This window comes from Bactrocera latifrons, unplaced genomic scaffold (genome assembly GCF_001853355.1).
Source record: "Bactrocera latifrons isolate USDA-ARS-PBARC rearing strain unplaced genomic scaffold, ASM185335v1 scaffold_1, whole genome shotgun sequence".
Taxonomy (NCBI): domain Eukaryota; kingdom Metazoa; phylum Arthropoda; class Insecta; order Diptera; family Tephritidae; genus Bactrocera; species Bactrocera latifrons.
In genome coordinates, this window is record NW_017534407.1 from 978,141 (window position 1) to 999,907 (window position 21,767).

The following is a 21,767-nucleotide window of genomic DNA, read 5'->3' on the forward strand; positions in this document are numbered from 1 at the left end:
CTACTCGTCACCCTGATCACTTTGGTATATATAACCCTATATCTGACTCTTTTAGTTTTAGGACTTACAAACAACCGTTATGTGAACAAAACTATAATGCTCTCTTTAGCAACTTTGTTGCGAGAGTATAAAAACCAAAACAGAATTTGAGTTTTGGTTATGAAATGGTTATATATTGGTTATTACATCTAATAACGATTTTCGATTTTTTTGATGATACGTTGATTTGCATTTTAGGTGACGATATAATGATTTTCCTTATTCTAGTAAATTCTATGCTGAAAGTATCGGTTAGTGTGTGTGATATATATGTATAAAACTGCTTAAGGATGTGTTCTTGAGTGTACTTGTGCATTGTCAAAGGTTAATGCAACAAACTCAGACCTTTCTCTGTCTCCAATATACCTTCTACAGTGATTTTTGACTGTACAGCTTACTTAAAAAAGTTTAGATTGGTAAAAATTTGTGATATTTTAATTAAAAGAAATAAAAACATTTCCTTCCTAATAATATTTTCCTCTTTTCAAGATCTTTTCGAATCTCCCAAAAATGCTTTTGGTTACATAACTTATGAATATTCCGCAATATAAGTGAAGGATTAACATTCCTGATCGAAGAACGACCGGCGTTGGAAAAATGTTGTTTAATATTTTGAAGATTTGGCTTTCTACGGTTTAACACTTTCTCTCAGGCAGAAATTATCACTCAGTAGATGGGATATGTTTGTGTTACGAGAACAAATCTGGTAATATTGACAATAGAAGATGTATTTAGAAGTCTGAATCTGAAATCCATTATAAAGCTGTAAATATAAACTAGGCAGAGCATTTATAGGTACATTTAAATCCGTATGCTGTAATCGAAATTCATATTTTATATTTTAAAGCCTTCAACTACAACTTTTACAATGAAAAAGTTCAACAACAATCAATTGTTGTCGTCTGATAGCTCACACCTTTGACGCAGAGTTTAGTTGTGTGTTGCGATCAGTTGGTCATTGGGTTAGGCATTATGCGAACATTCAAGGACATCCTGAATCTGTTGCCACAATTACGAATGAAACTCGTAAAGTTCTAATAAATTCAATCAAAAATTCTAAAGCCAGCAATAATGTTGTGCACGCTCTCAAAATAAACATACTAAAAAGCCTATACATAATGGAATTCAGAAATGTATCAGCATGTGTGTATGTATGTTTGCCGCAAAAGCACGCATGAAATTGTTGCAGTGGTTAGAATCTTGCCGTCATTGCTTTGCTGCTATACCACAGACACACATACGGCGGCTAACACGCACATCCGTGGGCAACAGCTATAGGTTTGCTTAACTATGCCATAATGAGAAGCCCGTGGCGCTCCCCTCTCTCTCTGTGACATTAGTGAGCACAGTGCATAAAATCGGCGAAAACAAATGGTTGTTTCTTGAATTTAGGATACTCAGGATTAAATTTTCAATTAGTTTAAAGGTTTTAACAAACTCTTCTTAATTGTGTGGTGTATTATTTTTGAATGAAGAATTTTTTACGTGTCTTCCAAATGACTCGCTTTTAATTTAATAATAATGAACATCCCTAATACATAAATATGTATTATTCAGTTTTATGCGAACATTTGGTATTAATCACAAAAGTGCGTAAAACGAAATATGCAAAACTTTACATAAAAGGGAGAATATCAGAACCAACTTTAATATAACAGTGACTGAGTTAAAAACGATAGTCTAATATAACTTCTAGAGAATTTCCGAACTCGTTTGACCGTAAAGACTTTGGAGCGTTTTAGAAGTAACATTTTTAATGAATCCTGAAAAATTGAGTCTGTAAGTACGAGATGTGTTCCAAAAATAACGAAAATTTTCTTTCTAAAAGAAAAAAATATTTGGTATAACCACTTATGCCGGCACTTCTTCCAATTGTTGAAATACTTTTCAAACTCGATTTTTGTGATAGCCTTTAACTATTATATACCGTGCGTTGTTTTTTCCCCCAAATTTGAACGTTTAAGCGTGTAACCATTCCCATCTTTCTGGCAAATTGTGGACGCCATTCCAAAAATATTGCGAAGACTTGGCGGCCAAAAATCAACCAAGCCTATTTATGAGACCCTGTTCTGATGTGAACCGTACTCTAGCAGGGTCATTCTGCAACCACCGGAAACAATGGTAGTTAAAAAACAAGAAAAAACGTTAACTTCGGTTGCATCGAAGTTAAATACCCTTCACAGGTGCATTTATGTTAGTAACTATATGTTCAGTTTGTATGGAAGCTATATGCTATAGTTAACCGATTGGAACAATTTCTTCGGAGATTGCATTGTTGCCTTAGAAAATTATCTATACCAAATTTCGTGAATATGTCTTGTCAAATGTGAAAGTTTTCCATACAAGAACTTGATTCCGATCGTTCAGTTTATATCGCAGCTATATGTTATAGTGGTCCGATATCGACAGTTCTGACAAATGAGTAGCTTCTTGAAGAGAAAATGGTGTTTGCAAAATTTCAAAACGATATCTTAAAAACTGAGGGGCTAGTTCGTATATATACAGACAGACGGACAGACGGACAGACAGACAGACGCACATGGCTAAATCGAATCAGCTCACCATACTGATCATTTATATATATACTTTATAGGATCTCCGACACTTTCTTCTGGGTGTTACAAACTTGGTGACAAAATTAATATACCCTGTTCAGGGTATAATTAGGCTGTGAGCCATAAGGTGGGTGTGGCAAGCCCACTGTTATCAAAATAGTTTTTATTGCCTCTTGTCGCACATTCCAGTTGTTTTTGGCTTCTTTCAATTCGATTAGCGGTAGTGTTAATCATGAAGGGTGTTACCTCGTTTAGAAGCTAAATATATATTTCTGTGCCGCTAATAATACTCTTCCTTTCTCACCATATGAACATTACGTTGGTGAGGTAGGGTGATAGGAACCTCGAATGATATTAAACGGCTCGGAGAGGTCCTTCCGGCTTTTAAGGGAACTTTCAGTATTAATGTCAGTTTACACAGATACGCGTATTAGTTTGTCGGGGATACCAAATTCAGACATAGCAGAATAAAGGTAGCTCCTTTCATGCTGTCAAAGCAGCTTTGAAATCGACGAAGATGTCGAATCGGTTTCTTGACGGTATAATTTTATATGCGGTGTTCAGAAGGCTTATCCCACGGTTGTTGGCGCAGATTGTAGATCCTCCCTTTTTGTGTATTGGGCAAAGCACACTTAAATTCCAATCGTTGGGCATGCTTTCGTCCGACCATATTCTGAAAATAAGCTGATGCATGCTCCTTATCAGTTCTTCGCCGCCGTATTTGAATAGCTTGGCCGGCAATCCATTGACCTCCTCCCTTTTTTTTTTGTCCTTCAGGCGGGTAATTGCTTTCCGAACTTCTTCGTGATTGAACAATCTAACGTCTTCTCTATTGTCATCGATTGGGGAATCGGGTTTATAATCTCCTAGCTTTCATTGCCATTCAGCAGGCTGGAGAATCGTTTCCTCCATAATTTCTCTAGGTATTAGTCACCAGATCACCTCTGAGAGTATGCTTACGTCTTGAGTTCTCGGCTGTTCAGCACCTTCTTCGTCATCAAAGTTAAAATCACGAAATATAAATGGTTTAAACCACCTTTGGCGCGTTCGCTCAGCTAAAGCGTGTTAGCCATAACTTTCCACCGAAATATGATGACTAAACTAATATAATTACGAGCTTAGTCGCTCAAAAAGAATTGCTTTACGGGGGTACCTATCGATTATCTGCTTAATTAAAAATAATTTTTCCTTGCGTTTTTTTGCGGAAATGGATGAAATCGGAGGATAAACTCGCTCACTATCCATATAACGGTACTGTTGAACACTACTAAGACTGCGATAAATCAATATCTAAATACGCGAGAAACATTAAGTTTTACCACCGAGCTGGTATGAGAGAACTTTATGAGAACCGGTGTGAAAATTGGACGATGGGCGTAGCACCGGCCATTGTTTGGTGAAATCCCATATCTCGAAACCCGTCCAACCGATTTCGACAAAATTTGGTACGTGGCATTCTTTTTTATGCCCCATTGTGAAAATGAACGAAGTCAGACAACAGCCACGCTTACTTCCCATATAGCACAATTTTCAATTCCACTTGATTCGTTCAGTTTCCAGTACATAAATCAAGAAACAATTGGTATTTATTGTGTGCCGCCTTATGACCAAAAATTGTTTAAAACCAATAAAAACTGTTCAAGCTCCCAAATACCGGAAATCTGGACTTCAGTTTCTATAGTTGAGTTTTGATACATATAATTGAAATTAAGGAATAGTATATCTCTTATAAAGGTAGGTCTGTATGTCAAGAATGGGTTGACTCGGACCAATACTTCCCGTAGCCTCCATATACTGAATATAAAGATTTTTGAGCTTCCAGATGACTTTGTATCGCATATGCAAATCGGCCAATATGTGAGTTCTCCTAATGAAAATAAGAGAGCGTGTTTTACTCATAACAGTGTATCTTTATGTCTAAAATGGATACATTTGAGTGGAATCTTGACCTATCCACTATAGACCTAATAACAGAGTTTTCGAATATCCGGCTCGCTTTTCTCTATACTATTGGTTTTACACCTTAAAGAATTTCCCTGCTTTTGATTTAGCAAATTGCAAGAATATAAAATGTTCGGTTGCACCCGAACTTAGTTCTTCCTTACTTCTTTAAGTTGAATTTAGATAAATTACGAGCATTATCGGCCGTTTGGTGGAGCGGTGTCAAGCACATTGGTCCGCCGCATTCTGATGTAAACGGTTTTTTCTCAAAACCACGTATTTTGAGTTTGTTGAAGTTATCCACGGCGCTAAACTGAGCAGATGAAGTTCATTAGTATGAAAAGTTTTATATGCGCAACCTCCTTTATAGCGTCAAGAAATCCCCGACGGATAGTTACGATTATTTTTCGATAAAAAAAAATCCAGGAAAAACAGCAGTTTTTCGTGCCGACAAGGTAGAAACACCTCTTGAGTCGGTGAATACGATTACTCGAAAAGTTAAAAAGTGATAAAAGCTAACACTGAGTTACACTGATTTTAATTTGATAGGTCTGGGGATAGGTTTGAGGAGTTTGTTAACAAAAAATTCAGAAAATATTGTTTAAATGATTCTTTCTACTAAAAAATAGTAAAACATTCCTTTTTTGCCCCTCTGAAACCGATATAACTCCTTATAAAATAGTGGTGCGAAAGCATGCTGATAATAAGCGAAAGTATAAAAAATTTGAATTTAATGCCATAGCTACTTCGAATCGGACTAGACTGCTAACCTCCACACTTTAAAGATGCTAACTAGCAGTCTTGTGTCTGCGTAAGGTGAACATCGGCAAGATGAAGCCAGCATCAGCACTGAAAATAGAACCTAATGTTGCGCCGGCTGCACTTATCTAAAGCTCCGTTTGCGAATCTCTGAATGCAACATACGCAAAAACACACCGACACACACGCAAGCATACACACATACATACAAACATATGCACGCTTGCGTTCCTTGCCATACACCATGCGGGGTGTATGGGTGTTCGGGTGTTCGCCGAACTGAATTCAACTCAGTTTTAAGTTTAATAATAATCAAAACGCACTTATAAATTATGCGGTACACCTTGACACCAATCAGTGTTAGAGCCTAAGTTGTTTGTTGCTTGTAGCTTTTGTGTAAATGCATTTGACTGCATATACATGTGTTGCTATATACATATATGTCTACTTGTATCGTAGTTAAAAAGCAAAAACAAAAACTGCGAGTAAATGCATGCATTCAATAGTTTAACTATTAAATCAGCTAAGATTCTCAGACACCTATTCTTGTTTTGTTGTTTCTGCTTGCTTTGCGGCTATTTGACGCGGCTGAGTTTGAGCTCCGTGGGTGATGCACACACACATTTCAGTTCTGGGTACGGATGCGACAATGTCTTAGCTCCAAAATTCTGCTTTAAACGCGATATTATACACAAAAAACATGCCAAATTGCCCAGTTTTGGAAATTCCAAGCAATTTAAAAGTTGCTTACTGCCGCCACACAACTGGTTGTTTTGATGGTACTCATATCTGCACAATTTGAGAGTTGGGTAAAACCCAGGAAGTGTACTTACAAAAACATCAATTTTAGTTTTCTATTAATTTTGTGCATAATCGTTGCTGCTTCGTCGAAATTGAACGAGTTCTCTAGTTAGTATATCAGAGGTAAGCATGAAAAATAGTAGAGAATTGGTGTCTTCTTTGAGGACAATTATGCCAAAAATATGAAAACAAATTAACATTTGAATAAGAATACAAGAAAAAAAGCTATTATGGGCTACACAACAAACAAATTTTTTACAAGAATTTCATTTTCATTGTTTAGTTTGTATGACAGCTGTATACTATAGTAGACCGATCTAAAAATATTTTTCGGAGAATGGAGCGTTGCCACAGGCATTAATGTACGCTAAGTTCTGTGAGAAATTAAATGAAAAGTTTTTCTTACAAGGACATGATTTCGATTATTCAGTTTGTATGACAGCCATATGATATAGTGATCCGATTGAAGCAATTTCTTTGGAGATTATACCGCTGTCTTGTATAATACTCAATGCCAAGTATCATGAAGTCTTAAAAAAACAAGTAAGGAGGGGCTAAGTTCGGGTGTCACCGAACATTTTATACTCTCGCATGACAAGTTTCATCAAGATATCTCAATTTTTACTCAAGTTACAGCTTGCCCGGACGGATAGATAGACATCCGGATTTCAACTCTACTCGTCACCCTGATCACTTTGGGATATATAACCCTATATCTGACGATATATACCGTTATTAGCAACTTTATTGCGAGAGTATAAAAATGATGCCCTCTGAATTACATGAAAATATCTGAGAGTTTTACCGATATTTTGGGTGGAAAATTAGGTTAGGTTAGGTTAGGCACTGACTTCTTCGTGTTCGATATCAGGGACCTTGAAAAGTTATAGTCCGATCACGACAATTTTTCCACAAGGAATACCTCAGCTCAAACACCGTATTTGTGTAAAGTTTTATTCCGCTATCATCATTGGTTCCTAATGTATATATTATACAGAGAAGGCATCAGATSGAATTCAAAATAGCGTTATATTGGAAGAAGGCATGGTTGTGAACCGATTTCACCCATATTTCGTACATGTCATCAGGGTGTTAAGAAAATATTATATACCGAAATCGGTAGTTCCTGAGATATGGTTTTTGGTCCATAAGTGGGCGACGCCACGCCCATTCTCAATTAAAAAAAGCCTGTGTGCAGCTTCCTTCTGACATTTCTTCCGTAAAATTTAGTGTTTCTGACGTTTTTTGTTTGTCGGTTAACGCACTTTTAGTGAATTCCAATTTCTACTATTTTTGAACTGTATAGGGAAATGCCAAAAAAAAAACGACTCTATACAGTTTGGTTGACATAGCTATAGTAGTTTTCGAGGTATGTACAAAAAGGTTAGTAGGAGGCGGGGCCACGCACACTTTTCCAAAAAAATTACGTCCAAATATGCCCCTCCCTAATGCGATCCTCTGTGCCATATTTCACTTTAATATCTTTATTCGTGGCTTAGTTATGACACTTTATAGGTTTTCGGTTTTCACCATTTTGTGGGCGTGGCAGTGGGCCGATTTTGCCCATCTTCGAACTTAACCCTTTTATGGACCCATGAAATACGTGTACCAAGTTTCATCGTGATATCTCAATTTTTACTCAAGTTACAGCTTGCACGGACGGACGGACAGACGGACGGACGGACAGACGGACGGACGGACAGACAGACATCCGGATTTCAACTCTATTCGTCTACTCGACCTGATCACTTTGGGATATATAACCCTATATCTGACTCTTTTAGTTTTAGCACTTACAAACAACCGTTATGTGAACAAAACTATAATACTCTCCTTAGCAACTTTGTAGCGAGAGTATAAAAATTCTACAGCACCTTTAGAAAAGTTTAATTAATTTTCAAGTTGATCCGAGTAATAGTTTCGGTGATACAGCCTTGAGAGCTAGCTAAGCTAAGTGCGTCGTCTTTAAACGCGTTTTTCTCAAAACTATGTTATTGAAGTCGGTTGGCAAGATTTCTCGACAACTACTTAACCGACCATGAAATTTCATACGGTCTTTGAGAAACAATTCTTAAAAGCTTGGACGATGGTTTACTTTTCGATTATAACTACTGTATAACAAAATGTCGCCAAATTTTCACCGATAGTAATTTTTTTGTAAAAATGTCTGGCAAAAATCAATTTTTTTCCTTTGTACAAGATCTAAGTTAAGGTTTTAATTAAAACACTCATTTTGTTCACTTTAGATGATCCTGTAGGGAGTTATCCTGCCAACGCAAGCGCATCTTTTTTCCTAGGTGTATTGCGAAGACATTTCCGGTGACACCTCGGAAAAAAGATGCGCCAGCCTTGGCAGGATAACCGAGTTTAAAAAATTTTTTTCCAAAAATTTCAAAATTTCTTTGTTAATAATGTATGTTTGTAACAATAAAAAATATTTAATTTTTTAATATATATGAGTAAGAAAACCTATGTAACCCGTAAATTGACTAAGCTCGCCACGCTGTTAATTATATGTATTATAGATATACATATATATATATATATATATATATTTTACAGGGTCTACGTTTCTTTTTCTGTATTACAAACTCTGTGGAAAACTAATATTATAATAAAGATTGAATGGAAACCGATTCATCCTCCATAACAGCTGTTAACATAACTCATACGCCGTGGCTGTTAAGTAACCCATTGAACTACTTCTTGTACGAATGTTTGTTCTACTTATGCGATAAATTAGTTAATTAGAAAAACTATTTCAAAATGAGGAAAGTGACTCGAAAGAAAGCGAATATAAACAAAAACATTTCCGAGAAATAAAACATACGTAAATTTACAGCTGTGTCAAAAGTTGGGAAATGCAGCATAAAACACGACATTCTCTGTTTTATGGAAATAATAAAGTTTTCAATAAACTAAATAATACTTAGTCAATTTAAAACTGAAATTAATGCCAAAACACGATTAAAGACATATGAGCAATACCGCAAATAGCACGACTTGTTAATACCCTTAATACATTAAATAATATAAAGTAAACGGGCGTTGAGTCTTGACCTTCTCAAGCTCCAATAACCCCAATACACAAGCGTTATATTTTAAAATAATATGGCAGTTCACAGCACATTATGTATACAATACAAGTTTATACATACAAATGCATCAAATATGAGCATCACATGCACAAATTTCGAATATTTCTTATAGGTTAGAAATGACTTTTATTTGAAGTACCCAAGTGGCAAATTTTTCTGTGGACAACAATAGTTAGCAAGCACATCCTTATATCTTATATATCATCACCTAAAATGCAAAATAACGTAACATCACTTTTCAAAAGTTCACAGGTGAAGGAAAAACGTTGAAATAGAAACCACTTATATTATATAAAACATTTTTTGATTTTTGATTATAAAGTGGTTATATATTTGTTATATCTCCCAGCGGAAGCTGAACATGTTTTTTTTTTTTGCTACATATATGTATGTAATATGATGTAGTGAATCGTAAGCAATGAAAACTGAATTTTACTTTTTTTTATCTTACATTTGTTTTTGAATTTTAGGTGATGACATATTATTAGTTTTTTAAATATTATGAAAAACAATTTAAAAAGAAGAGGAAAAATAGTTTTTTTCTAATATTTCTAAAATAGTTATTCACTTCCCATTCCAGCTTTATGATACAAGCGAGATGGTGTAGTAATTCTTAATACCCAGAAGCCGGCGCGTTATGAAAGTTGAACAATAACGGTGGTACCACGCACCTCTAAGTACAAACATATATCTTAAGAACTACTTAACCAATTTTAATCAAATTTGATATTTGACATTATTTTAATGTTAGATTGTAAAAATGAGAAAAATCGAACAACAAAAACATACACTTTTCATATATAAAACAAGATCCTTTAATGTGACAGAATTTACGTAAATCAAGCACCAATAAACCAATTGGAATAAAGACTTGCTCAAATAGTAACCATAACTCTTTTAAGACTCTTATGTGGAATATGTGGGCCTCAGTGCTTATAGGTAATTTTTAATAGAAAATATCGGCAGAACACCGAGAGATATTATTGAAGCTCAAATAGACTTTTTCTTTTACAAAACCGCTTAAAAGCTGATAAATACTTTTTCTACCTGTATACGATTAATATGAACTACTCGGGTCTTTGAGATACAATTCTTAAAGGCTTGGGCGAAAGTTCTTTCTCGATTACAGCTTTTTGAAAGAAAAAAATGTCGCGAAATTTTCATTGAAATTTTCATTTTTTTGTAAAAAATGTCTGCCGAAAATCCAATTTTAATTTTTTTCCCTTCGTCCAAGTTCTAAGTTAAAGATTTAACTAAAACACGTATTTATTTCCTAGGTGTTACCGGAAATGGCGTCGCAATGGCCAAGTTCAAATAGTGTTTTCCGAAAATTTAAGACTTTTATTTGTTAATAGTGATTGTTTGTAACAACAAAAAATTCTAATAAAATATTTAATTTTTTTTTTATTTATAAGATTTTTCTTTTATAATATTGCTTAAAAAATGCTCACTTTTACCCAGAATCCTTTAAGGTAATCTGTCCAAACTTTCCCCTAGCCCCAAAGTAAGCCATATACTAAAGTTCTACAATTTCTGAATTTTTTCAACACCTGACGGCTTTTCTTTCCGCACTTGTTTCTTCTTCTTTAATGTTTTGAATACTTCTACTAGCAACTATTTTTTTTTACATCTATCTCAAATTTTCTTACTGGGAAAACTTTTCARTTTTCATACTTAGGTGACATATGTATGTATGAGTAGCCACATCGACATTTGGAAGTATTGGCACAGGAAAGTAACGAAAGTCTTGTTGAAACCACAAGCGAAACTGATTTAACATAATACAGAACATGATATGCATAGTAAAAATAGTCAAAGTTATGATTAGCCTATATATCCGTATAAATGAAGGTCACAGCTAGTCTTGGTTGCCAAAACACAAACACATTTAGAGAATAAGCGCTAAAAAAAACTAACACGAACGGATGAACGGTAAAAAAGTGCACTTAAGAAATTGATAAAAACTTGAACGGAAGTACCTGTTTCCCCTAATGGCTAGTTAACCAGTTAATTAACGGGTAAGTTCAGTGTAATGGTGGTTAAAACAGATTTTCTGAACATAGCCGTATTACTTCAAATAAATTCCACCACACTTGTGTCTTTCTAATAACTTCAACAATATAATCGTATCTGCAAATCCTTCTAGAACAAATTGTCCATTTATTGCAATAGGATAACAAAACAAGTAAGTTTCCAGAAGAAACTTTGGAAAATCGGGGCAAAAAATAATTTGAGTTCCAGATCTTATTGCGTTAAAATGCATTTCATAGAACACTACGCAACATATGTGCGTACAATATAAATAAATGCATTATGTACATATGTATGKATGCATATGTGAGTATGCACAAACATTTGTATGCGAGCATTGATACGTTTTTTTTTACAACTAAATATAATCAAATTGCCCTTGAAAATATCAACTTTCATAGAATAACATTGCACGAGAGCATTCGCATTCGCTAAATACGCCTTTTCGCCTATTCGCATTGCACAGTCGCTTGGCGACACTTACAACGACATACATAYATACGTACGTACGCACGGATGAGGAGGTTATTAGCCGCTTTCAAGAACAGCCGTTAGAATTTACATTTTCACATGCACACACATGTGTGTGTCCTTTGACGACTACTCACACATACAAAGCGGCATTTGCAAGTCGACATATCTACATTAGTATATTATTATTTTAGTATTATTGGCGTACATCATAATTGCACATGCACACAAACCAGTATATATGTACATGGGTAAGAAATTTCCATCATATCTACATTCGAAACGCACTTCGTGCACTGTTTTGTTGTAGCAATAATCGTTAGAAGTTGTAGCGAAGTGAATACACTGACTTAGTTGCTCGAATATATTATATTATGTACGTACATATATAGTACATATATACATATATGAATATGAACTTAAATATATGTACTTATGTATGCATTTGTAGAGAAGATATGTCTATAATAGATTGTTGATCCGACAAGTCCCACAACGGTTTTCAGATTTCTTTTCAGGAGCCTTTCCGTCAGAAATTTTCTCGAAGTTTGACATTGCTTATCGAGGGATGCGTACTAACGCGTTTTCAATAAGAGCGCTACGGTTTGGGGTATCGATAAAAAATTTTATTTCGGTGAAAGTACATTCGATGCCATTATGTATGGAATTCGATTTCTTTTTCGTGGCCACCACGGGCCATGCGGAAGTCCAGCCGCTTAACGTAATTTTCGACGGTTTTCAAGCATAAATCGGCCGATACTGCTGCGATTGCACGTTCAATATTCGTACGAAGTTCATCAATCGTCGCTTACTTGTTGGCATAGACCAAAGACTTGACGTAACCCCAGAGGAAATATTCTAAAGTCACCATAATTGATTTTCAATGAGTCGATTGTGACATTCCCTGTGTGGCTTGTGCCGCCGTTCTGTTGGAACCACATACTGCCCAAGTCTATAACATCCAATTTGGGCCAAATATATTCAGTTGTCATTGATCGGTAGCGATAACAGTAACGTGCCGGTCTTGATCATCAACGAAGAATTAAGGCCCAATGACCTCACCGGCACGACATTTTTTAGTTATGCAATGGTGACTCATGGAGTACATGTGGATTGCTGCCTGATCAATAACGCATAACGACGTCACAGAGATGTCCAACGCTTGAGAACGACTTGTGAGAGACTGATTTGGGTCTTATTCAATTGATGCGCCAGCGGCAACAATATTCTCAACAGTACGGGCAATTCCTTGTCTCAATGGCACGAGAATACCTTGTACTGTGTCTGTGGATTAACATTTTTCCACCATACGCTCAATTATTGATCTAACAGGACAATCATGACGAACATAAATTGAACGTAGCGCTCTTAAAGTTTACTGATTTCCAATTTTGGTAGTCAATTTTAATAATATTGGTTCGTGGTTGTTCTTTCCATGATGAAATGGCAAACTTTACTGATGAGAATTTTCAAAAGAGCAGGAAAAAATATAACGTCGTTTGCTGTTGCTATCGGTCTGCTTTTGTAGCGTCTCTACAGGAGAACCCGTTATTAGCATATAGTGATCCGATCTCAACAATTTCTTAGGAGATGGTTGCGCTGACTTGAACAATAATCCACACTAAATTTCGTAGAAAAGTCTCGTCAAATACACAAGTTTTCCATACAAGTGTTTGCTTTAGATCGGTCAGTTTGTTCGGCAGCTATATGCTGTAGTGATCTGATCTCAATAAATTCTTCGAAGATTGTAGCGCTGACTTTGATAATAATACATGCTAAATTTCGTGAAGAAATGTCGTCAAAAAAACATGTTTTCACATACAAGGACTTGTTTTGTATCTGTCAGTTTGTATGGCAGCTATATGCCATAGAGGTCCGATCTGAACAGAATGTTCGGGGATTGTATCGTTTAATATTTTATGTATATAATAATTTATAAAAATTTATGTGAAGCTATTAGAAGTTTAATAGTTCAGCGATGCAGGCAAATACCTATAGTATAAACACAGCAAGAGGATATGAGAAAACTTACGGATTTGGATAAGTGGATTGTTCGAAATCCGACCGACTATAGTTCTCTACGACAATTATAAATATACGAGACAATATTCCAAATAATTCATAACCCTTTACAAAACTGTATCTATAAATATATATATACAGACTTATATGGGTAAAGTACATAAGTCTATTAAACAAACAAGTACCATTTATTTTAAAATATTACCGCAGTAAAATCTAATGCCTTTAACTCAAACTCAAATCAATGCTCAGTATAGAAAATCTTCCTTGTATGCTTGCTATTTGGTTTGCTTTACAATTTACATACATACATATTATGAAGGCTCAAAGGTTCAGCAACATCAACCCTACTCCGACTAGGCCAAATTTGTCGGCCACCGCCCAGCTGATGCCAATGTACGCCAGCATGCGCGGCGTTCGAAAAGCACAGACATCGATTTGTTAGCACAAGTAAAATTTACACGTATAAACATTTATACGACAGTCTGAGCACTTACACTCCAAACACATGTAAGTATGTATGTATATCTAAGCACACACTTGCATGGCACACGTGTGTGTTGTTTTTGTGTTTTGTTGACTGAAATACTAAATTTCAAGTTCAAGGTTAAGCGACGACGCCTTGCCTACGGAAAACTCCAAGGCAGTCGCCCAATGATTCCTCATTTTTATTTTACGCAGAAAATCCTATACTTAAACAACCGCCCGAAAAATTGAACAAAACGTAGCCCAGACAGACGTTTACACGCGCATATGACAAACGGTTATTTGTGAATGCGTGGGGAGGCCTACGCACATCGGGTAAACGGCCCACAATAACGACAAACCGACAAGCGTCGTCGCGTCATCGCGTCATAGTCGTCGTGTCTAAGTATATAAAAAGGACACAATTTCATTTTTAGGTTCTGCCGTCTGACACACCCACACCAGCGTTGACGGCACGTACACCAAATCATAAACCGACACACCGACGCTACGCAAACATCGAAATGCGTCGCATACAAACGTGGATGATTAGGTAGGGTACCCCATGCATACCAACACACCGTTATGTATACTGAAAAAGGAAGGAGAGGCACTGCGAAATCATAGGCGTATAGCAGAAGAGGGTCTGCCGAGCCTTGTAAAGTGGTTAGGCGCAAACCGAGACGCAGCCTCAGACGACACAGCTGCACTGTGCACCATCTATCAGGATGGCAGACGAAGCAGCAGCCAAATCGCTGAACAAAATTCTGCCATAAAATTCATCATCACTGCCTGTTCGGCCCCCCCAAGAAGTCATACCCACCCGCTACGAAGCAGCTTGCTTCAGTGAACTCATTTCGGCAACAAACAACAGACAACAAACAATTTTCTCTGCCAATCAAAAGAGCGCAGACGGCCCTTTTTCCATAGCGAACACACACCCCATGATGGTTCCACTTTTTTTGTGTGATTCAACCGAAAAAGTCTATGCAAATAGAAGCGAGTGAAAGTGAAATGAGTGCGGAAAATAACATTTTATTCACAACTGGGTAATATAACGGTTGTTGTTTGTTGCTGCTCTCGAATTTTCGCTCATTTTGTTGCATTATACATTTGTGTTCGCTGGTGGCGAAAAGTTGCACACCCATCCGTCTGGCGGTTTGGTCGAGACCATACGCGGAAAGAGGCAATATCCTTTTGACCTTGAACGTTCATGCTCACGCTGAGAATTTATTGACCTGACATTGTTAGCACTCGCAGACAAATATCCGAGTAGATATCAATAGAAAGCGACCTCACAGCCCGCCGGCCAACGCTTCAGTCATCAAGCACAATTTTTTTTTTTTTTTTGCTTTTCAAGTCTATAAGGACGTTGGCAAAAGGTACGCCGGAGCTCGCAAAACCCACCAAAATAAAACGGACGTGCGTTGACTGCAGGACGCCAAACTAAGCACGTCTGTCACTTTCGCGCATACATACATATGCAGGTATGTATGTATATTTATGTGCTGTACTCCGCACGAATTTGTTGTCTGGTGCGTCTCGGTTTGTCGCTAGTCGTCACAGTCGTCTTATTTGTTCTTTGACTTGTCTGGATTGTTGCCTTCTTGGCGGCAATCAGTGTGGTTCGCAGTAGGCGCTGCGACGCCTGCTTCTTCTTCGTCATTGTCGACCTCGTCATTCGCCACGTCTCTAACGCTTAGCGCATTTATATGTATATAATGTGCTATTATCCGCAGTTTTAAGGCAGTGAGATCTTCTTCCGCTTGCTGGCACTCACCGCTGCTACACACCCAAAACGATATCCCTATCGTATCCCTAGGTCTGCCTTATATGTGTATGCATGTGTTAACTGCATTAAAATACTTTTGTTGTGTTGGGTTTCCAGGCTCGCTAAAATTGCTCTCATCTACAAATACACTTTAGTATATATGTGCCGTTTGCTTTAGGAAAAGGAAACGCCGACAACGGTGTGGTAAAGTGGTACCACAGACAGAGTTTCATGAACTTACGTCTGGCTATGGTTTAACAAACTCAGATTTTATTCAAGGTCAGCAGTGCGCACATATGCATGTACATACATGTATATATGTACATATATGTATGTGAGCGCGAAACTAGGAATCAGTAAAAGCGGTGAAAATAGAAAAATTGTATAGCAGACTTCGGCAGATACAAATAACAAAACTGTCACCAACAGTTACAAAATTTTTTTTTTTTTTTTTTTTTAAGTTTACCCATAACATTGTTCCAAGATGTGGAATTTACGTGGAAATTTGACTTTTCTGCAGACATTTTCTTTCCTCATTACAATTTCAATACGAAGTATGATTATATGGTTCATCAATGCAAAGCAACAAATCATCAAAATTTCGAAATTGAGTTTTTATAGCTTCCGCTCAGATATAACCAATACATAACCAATATATAACTAATATATAACCAATATATAAAAAATATATAACCAATTTATGACCAATACATAACAAATATATAACCAATATATAACGAATATATGTATGTATAACCAATATTCTAACCAAAACTAAAATTTTGTTTCAATATGAGTGCTTTCTATTATATCGTTTTTCCTTCACTTGTAAACTTAAAAAAAGTGAGGTTACGTTATTTTTCATTCTAGTTGACGATACAGATTGTATTAGCTTTAATAGTGTTAATTGGCGCTGTGAGCGAAATTTCGTTATTGTTAGCGCTGAAACACGAGTGCGTATGAGTGATTTGTAAACGAAAATATGTACGAGGTGTGTTCAAAAAGTATTTGTGTTTTTTCAAAAATTATTTATTTATTCATGAAGATCTATTTTGTTCCCTTCAAAGTAATCCCCATGAGATATTATACACTCGTGCCAACGGTTTTTCCAATCTTCGAAGCACTTCAAAAAATAATTTTTTTTTTATCTTCTTCAGCTCCTCCTTCGATGCCGTCTTTATCTCGTCAAGAGAAGCGTAACGTCGTCATTTCATGGGTCTCTTCACTTTAGGGAACAAGAAAAAATCACAGGGTTCCAGATCTGGGGAATACGGTGGCTGCGGCATCATTACTGTGTTGTTTTTGGACAAAAAGTCGCGCACAAGCAACGATGTGTGAGCAGGGGTGTTATCGTGATGCAAAAGCCAATTTTTGTCACATCTTCTCGGCCTTCTGAGAACATTTTGTACCACCGATAAACGTTGCTTCGGTACAAGGTAGCTTCTCCKTATGCCACAGTCAACATTCGGAATGCATCCGCGCACTTAATTTCGTTTTTCACACAAAATTTGATAAAGGTTCTTTGATCCATTTTTTTGAATAGGTAAAAATCGAAATACGCGGTACTTTTTGAACACACCTCGTATAGGACCAACTGAAATAATTCTAATAATCAAACTGTACCTCTCATAACTATACTTCCTTACAAGATGTTAGGTTAGGTCACAGCAAAGAAACACTCCCGTTTCCAAACTTATAAATTAGCAAAACGCTTAGTAGCCAATATAAATTTGTTATCTGTGAGCTCTCTAGCCTAATTGCCGTCTAATCGTAATCGCGTTCAGAAACTCATTAAAAAAAAATGTTTGCACTTACCATCGAATTCTGTCGTTTTCAGCGGCGCACTGTTGTTATTGTCCGTGTTGATGATGCTTTTGGCCAGTAATTTTTCGGCAAGCAACGGATTGGACGCAATTAAGAAGCGTCGCGCATTCGCCTCATGCGCATGCGTCACATTCTCATTGCTGCTGCTGCTGCTCACATAAGAATTACTGCCTCTTAGGTCCTCGCGGCGCCCAATATGCGCATTCGCTGTTGGTTTTTGACTTTGGCTTAATGGTTTCGCAGTGAGCGATTCGCAGTGTGAAGTTAACGCTAATAAAGTGGACTCGGCAGCACCCTCTATCGTTATGTCCACATCTCCACCACCCGCCGAACCATTTGTATTAGCGCAAGCAGGGCTAAGTACACCATTGGCAACAACAGTTGAGGCCTCCAACGACGATACGAAACTATCGGCCACTACTTGTTCACCAATGCTGTTGTTGTTTTCCTCCTTCAATAGAATATTGCAAAGAAAGGAAGAAGTATTTTGAAATAAAAAAAGAGGGATTCGGGGGTAAGTGTAATATACACGTTAGACTAATTTCAAATTCAAATAAAATTGCTATTTACTTTAACCTCAACTGTGGCCAGGTCCGATAGTAAGCTCTCGATTTCGAAATTGCTTTCAGACAATTGGCGGAATAGTTCATCGGAAGACTCAGTGCATAGCGGTTCAAGTGAATTTAGCTCCGTGTTGCGTTCATCGAGTTGTGTAGATTCGTTGCCATTCTCATTGTTGTTGCCAGTGGCGGCTTCCTCCTAAGCGAAGTAAGATAGAAAGCTCATTAATTTTACAAATTAAACAGTGTTATCGACGGTTAAATAATCAAATATGTATAGCCTGCTTTGAGGCGTAGTATACGCACTTGCATGCATGGAGCGATATCTAAGCCACCAACCATACGACCATCATTATCCGGACACCAAAGTAGTGCGTCATCGATAAATGGCATCGCCGATAAGGCAGAGCCACTGCAAACTTCCGCCAGTGCCAGCGTGTGTTTGTGTGCCACGCTCGTGAAAAGTATTCTGTCAGTCGGTAAGAGAGAGAGCTGCGCTGTGCGGTAATTTTTCTACCGATTCGGCTGGTAAGGCAGTGACGGTTCGAGTCAGCGATAAATTACTTTACGTTATTGCACTATACGGTTATTTTTTGTTTTTTACTTTATCTTCTCTCTCTGTGTTCACTAAAGCACTTAATTATTATATTAACAGTTCTTAGTTTATGTTTAACTAGTTTTTAATTTTATTTTTTAATTTTTTATAATTTTTCTTTTGTAGAAATTGGAGGCACTTTACTTACGACGGAATTTATATTATTTATCAGGCTAATCACTAAATTACGTTCTTAATTTAATATTTTCTTTGTACAAATAGTCCGTAATTTCGCAGTGTATAATGTATAACTATTAAAAATTTTGGACGAATATAGTTACCGATAAATTGTATACGGTGTATATATATGTTATAGTAAAATCGAAAATATCTAATATCACGGCTTTGGAGTTTCTATAATTTTTGTGTTTTTGATTTTTTGTTTTTTTTTTTGTTTTTGCAAATACTTAAATTTACCGAATGTTTATAATAACAGGGCTTCCAAACAGTAATTGGTGATATCGAAACGTCGGTTTGTCTGAAATGAGAAATAACGATGGCAAAATTAGTGTGATTGATTTTTAAAGGTATTCACTGAATATTGGAAAACAAATCTAACTAATTACATTCTTTTAAAATTGTAAGTAAACCTAAAAGTTTTAATCATGATTCTCATTGTGACCTAGAATGAGCATTTTACAACTTTTCAACTCGAAGTTTTCGAGATATCGATCTAAAATTTGAATGCACACATACTTTCCTTCCCAAGAAGCTCATTTGCTGGAATCACCGGATTTAAAAGTATCTTTTCGGTTGTTTTTAATATATCATAAGCTGTTGTATTTTTATTATACTCTCGCAACAAAGTTGCTAAAGAGAGTATTATAGTTTTGTTCACATAACGGTTGTTTGTAAGTCCTAAAACTAAAAGAGTCAGATATAGGGTTATATATACCAAAGTGATCAGGGTGMCGAGTAGAGTTGAAATCCGGATGTCTGTCTGTCCGTCTGTCCGTCCGTCTGTGCAAGCTGTAACTTGAGTAAAAATTGAGATATCATGATGAAACTTGGTATACGTATTTCTTGGCTCCATAAGAAGGTTAAGTTCGAAGATGGGCAAAATCGGCCCACTGCAACGCCCACAAAATGGCGGAAACCTATAAAGTGCCATGACTAAGCCATAAATAAAGATATTAAAGTGAAATTTGGCACAAAGGATCGCAGGGAGGGGCATATTTGGACGTAATTTTTTTGGAAAAGTGGGCATAGCCCCGGCCTCTACTAACTTTTTTGTACATATCTCGAAAACTACTACAGCTACTACAACCAAATTATATAGAGTCGTTTCTTTTAGGCATTTCCATATACAGTTCAAAAATGGAAGAAGTCGGACAATAACCACGCCCACCTCCCGTACAGAGGTTATGTTGAAAATCACTAAAAGTGCGTTAACCGACTAACATAAAACACCAGAAACACTAAATTTTACGGAAGAAATGTCAGAAGGAAGCTGCATCCAGTTTTTTTTTTTAAATTGAAAATGGGCGTGGCGTCGCCCACTTATGGACCAAAAACCATATCTAAGGAAGTACTCAACCGATTTCAATGAAATTCAGTGTATAATATTTTCTTAACACCGTGATGACATGTACCAAATATGGGTGAAATCGGTTCAAACCACGCCTGAAATCTCGATTATCACTTTATCATGCGAGAGTATAAAATGTTCGGTGACACCCGAACTTAGCCCTTCCTTACTTGTTTTTTCATTGTATTCAGTAATGTTTACAAAATTTTCAAGGGAAGATATACGCAAGAATAACATTTAGAAATTTTAGAAATTTAGAAATTTTATTATCAAAATAATCGTTCTCCTATCGCAACTTTTCGTGCGCATTTACCATTTTATGCTCGTAATAATCGTCCAACTGTGCTCGGTATTCGTCGCATTGTTGAAAATTTCGAGCGTAAATTTTCTTTACACAATCACGCGCCAATAAGGCAAAGGACCGCTCAAAGTAATGAAAATATTTATTGCTGTCGTTCAAGCAAGTGTCGCTGAAGACCTCAATTAGTCGATTCCAAGGCATTCTGAATGAAGTGGGATTGTCTTAAACCACAACCGGGCGGATTTTATGAAAGGATTTGGACTAAAATTGTTCTTAATTAAGTACTGAAGCCATTAGATCGCCGTAAACTTCGTGAATTTGCTGATTTTACTTTGGAACAACTTCAAAACGATAACGATTTTTTTAAGAAAATCTCATCTCCGATGAGGATCACTAAAAAATTTTGAATTTTGATTAACCTAACAAATATGTGCAAACATTTTATTTAACAATGTAATTAATGAAAGAGGAAATACGAGTAATAAGGTTCATCAAAAGCCTTAGAAAGTCGCGTAAAAACAACCGTTTCAAAAATAACAGTAGTATTGATAACAATTTCAACTGCCAAAAAATCACTCAAGAATAATGCCTCAAATGAAATAAAGAAATCGTAAATTCAGTTCAAAGATTAGACTATTCACGTAGATTCGGCTAAAATATTTTAAAAATTTGATGCAAACTTGGCACATAACATTCTTATGACGTCCTCTAAGGCTTGAAATATCGCTTGATTCTAATTTAAAACAAGTAAGGAAGGGCTAAGTTCGGTGTCACCGAACATTTTATACTCTCGCATGATAAAGTGATAATCGAGATTTCAGGCGTGGTTGTAAACCGATTTCACCCATATTTGTTACATGTCATTAGGGTGTTAAGAAAATATTATACACCGAAATTCATTAAAATCGGTTGAGTACTTCCTGAGATATGGTTTTTGGTCCATAAGTGGGCGACGCCACGCCCATTTTCAATTTAAAAAAAAAAGCCTGGATGCAGCTTCTTTCTG

General features: G+C 36.5%; 1 protein-coding gene across 1 annotated transcript in view; it reads right to left on the minus strand.

Moving 5' to 3' along the window:
* LOC108965217 (ecdysone-induced protein 74EF) overlaps positions 1-21,767 on the minus strand; it is a 131,246-nt gene that overhangs the window by 59,032 nt on the left and 50,447 nt on the right. The window contains exons 3-5 of the mRNA XM_018927467.1: positions 18,644-19,410; positions 18,348-18,536; positions 17,769-18,228 (exon numbers count right to left, since the gene is read on the minus strand). Of these exons, the coding sequence (XP_018783012.1) occupies positions 17,769-18,228; positions 18,348-18,536; positions 18,644-18,730 (736 nt within the window). The 5' untranslated portion in view covers positions 18,731-19,410. The remainder of the gene's footprint in view (positions 1-17,768; positions 18,229-18,347; positions 18,537-18,643; positions 19,411-21,767) is intronic.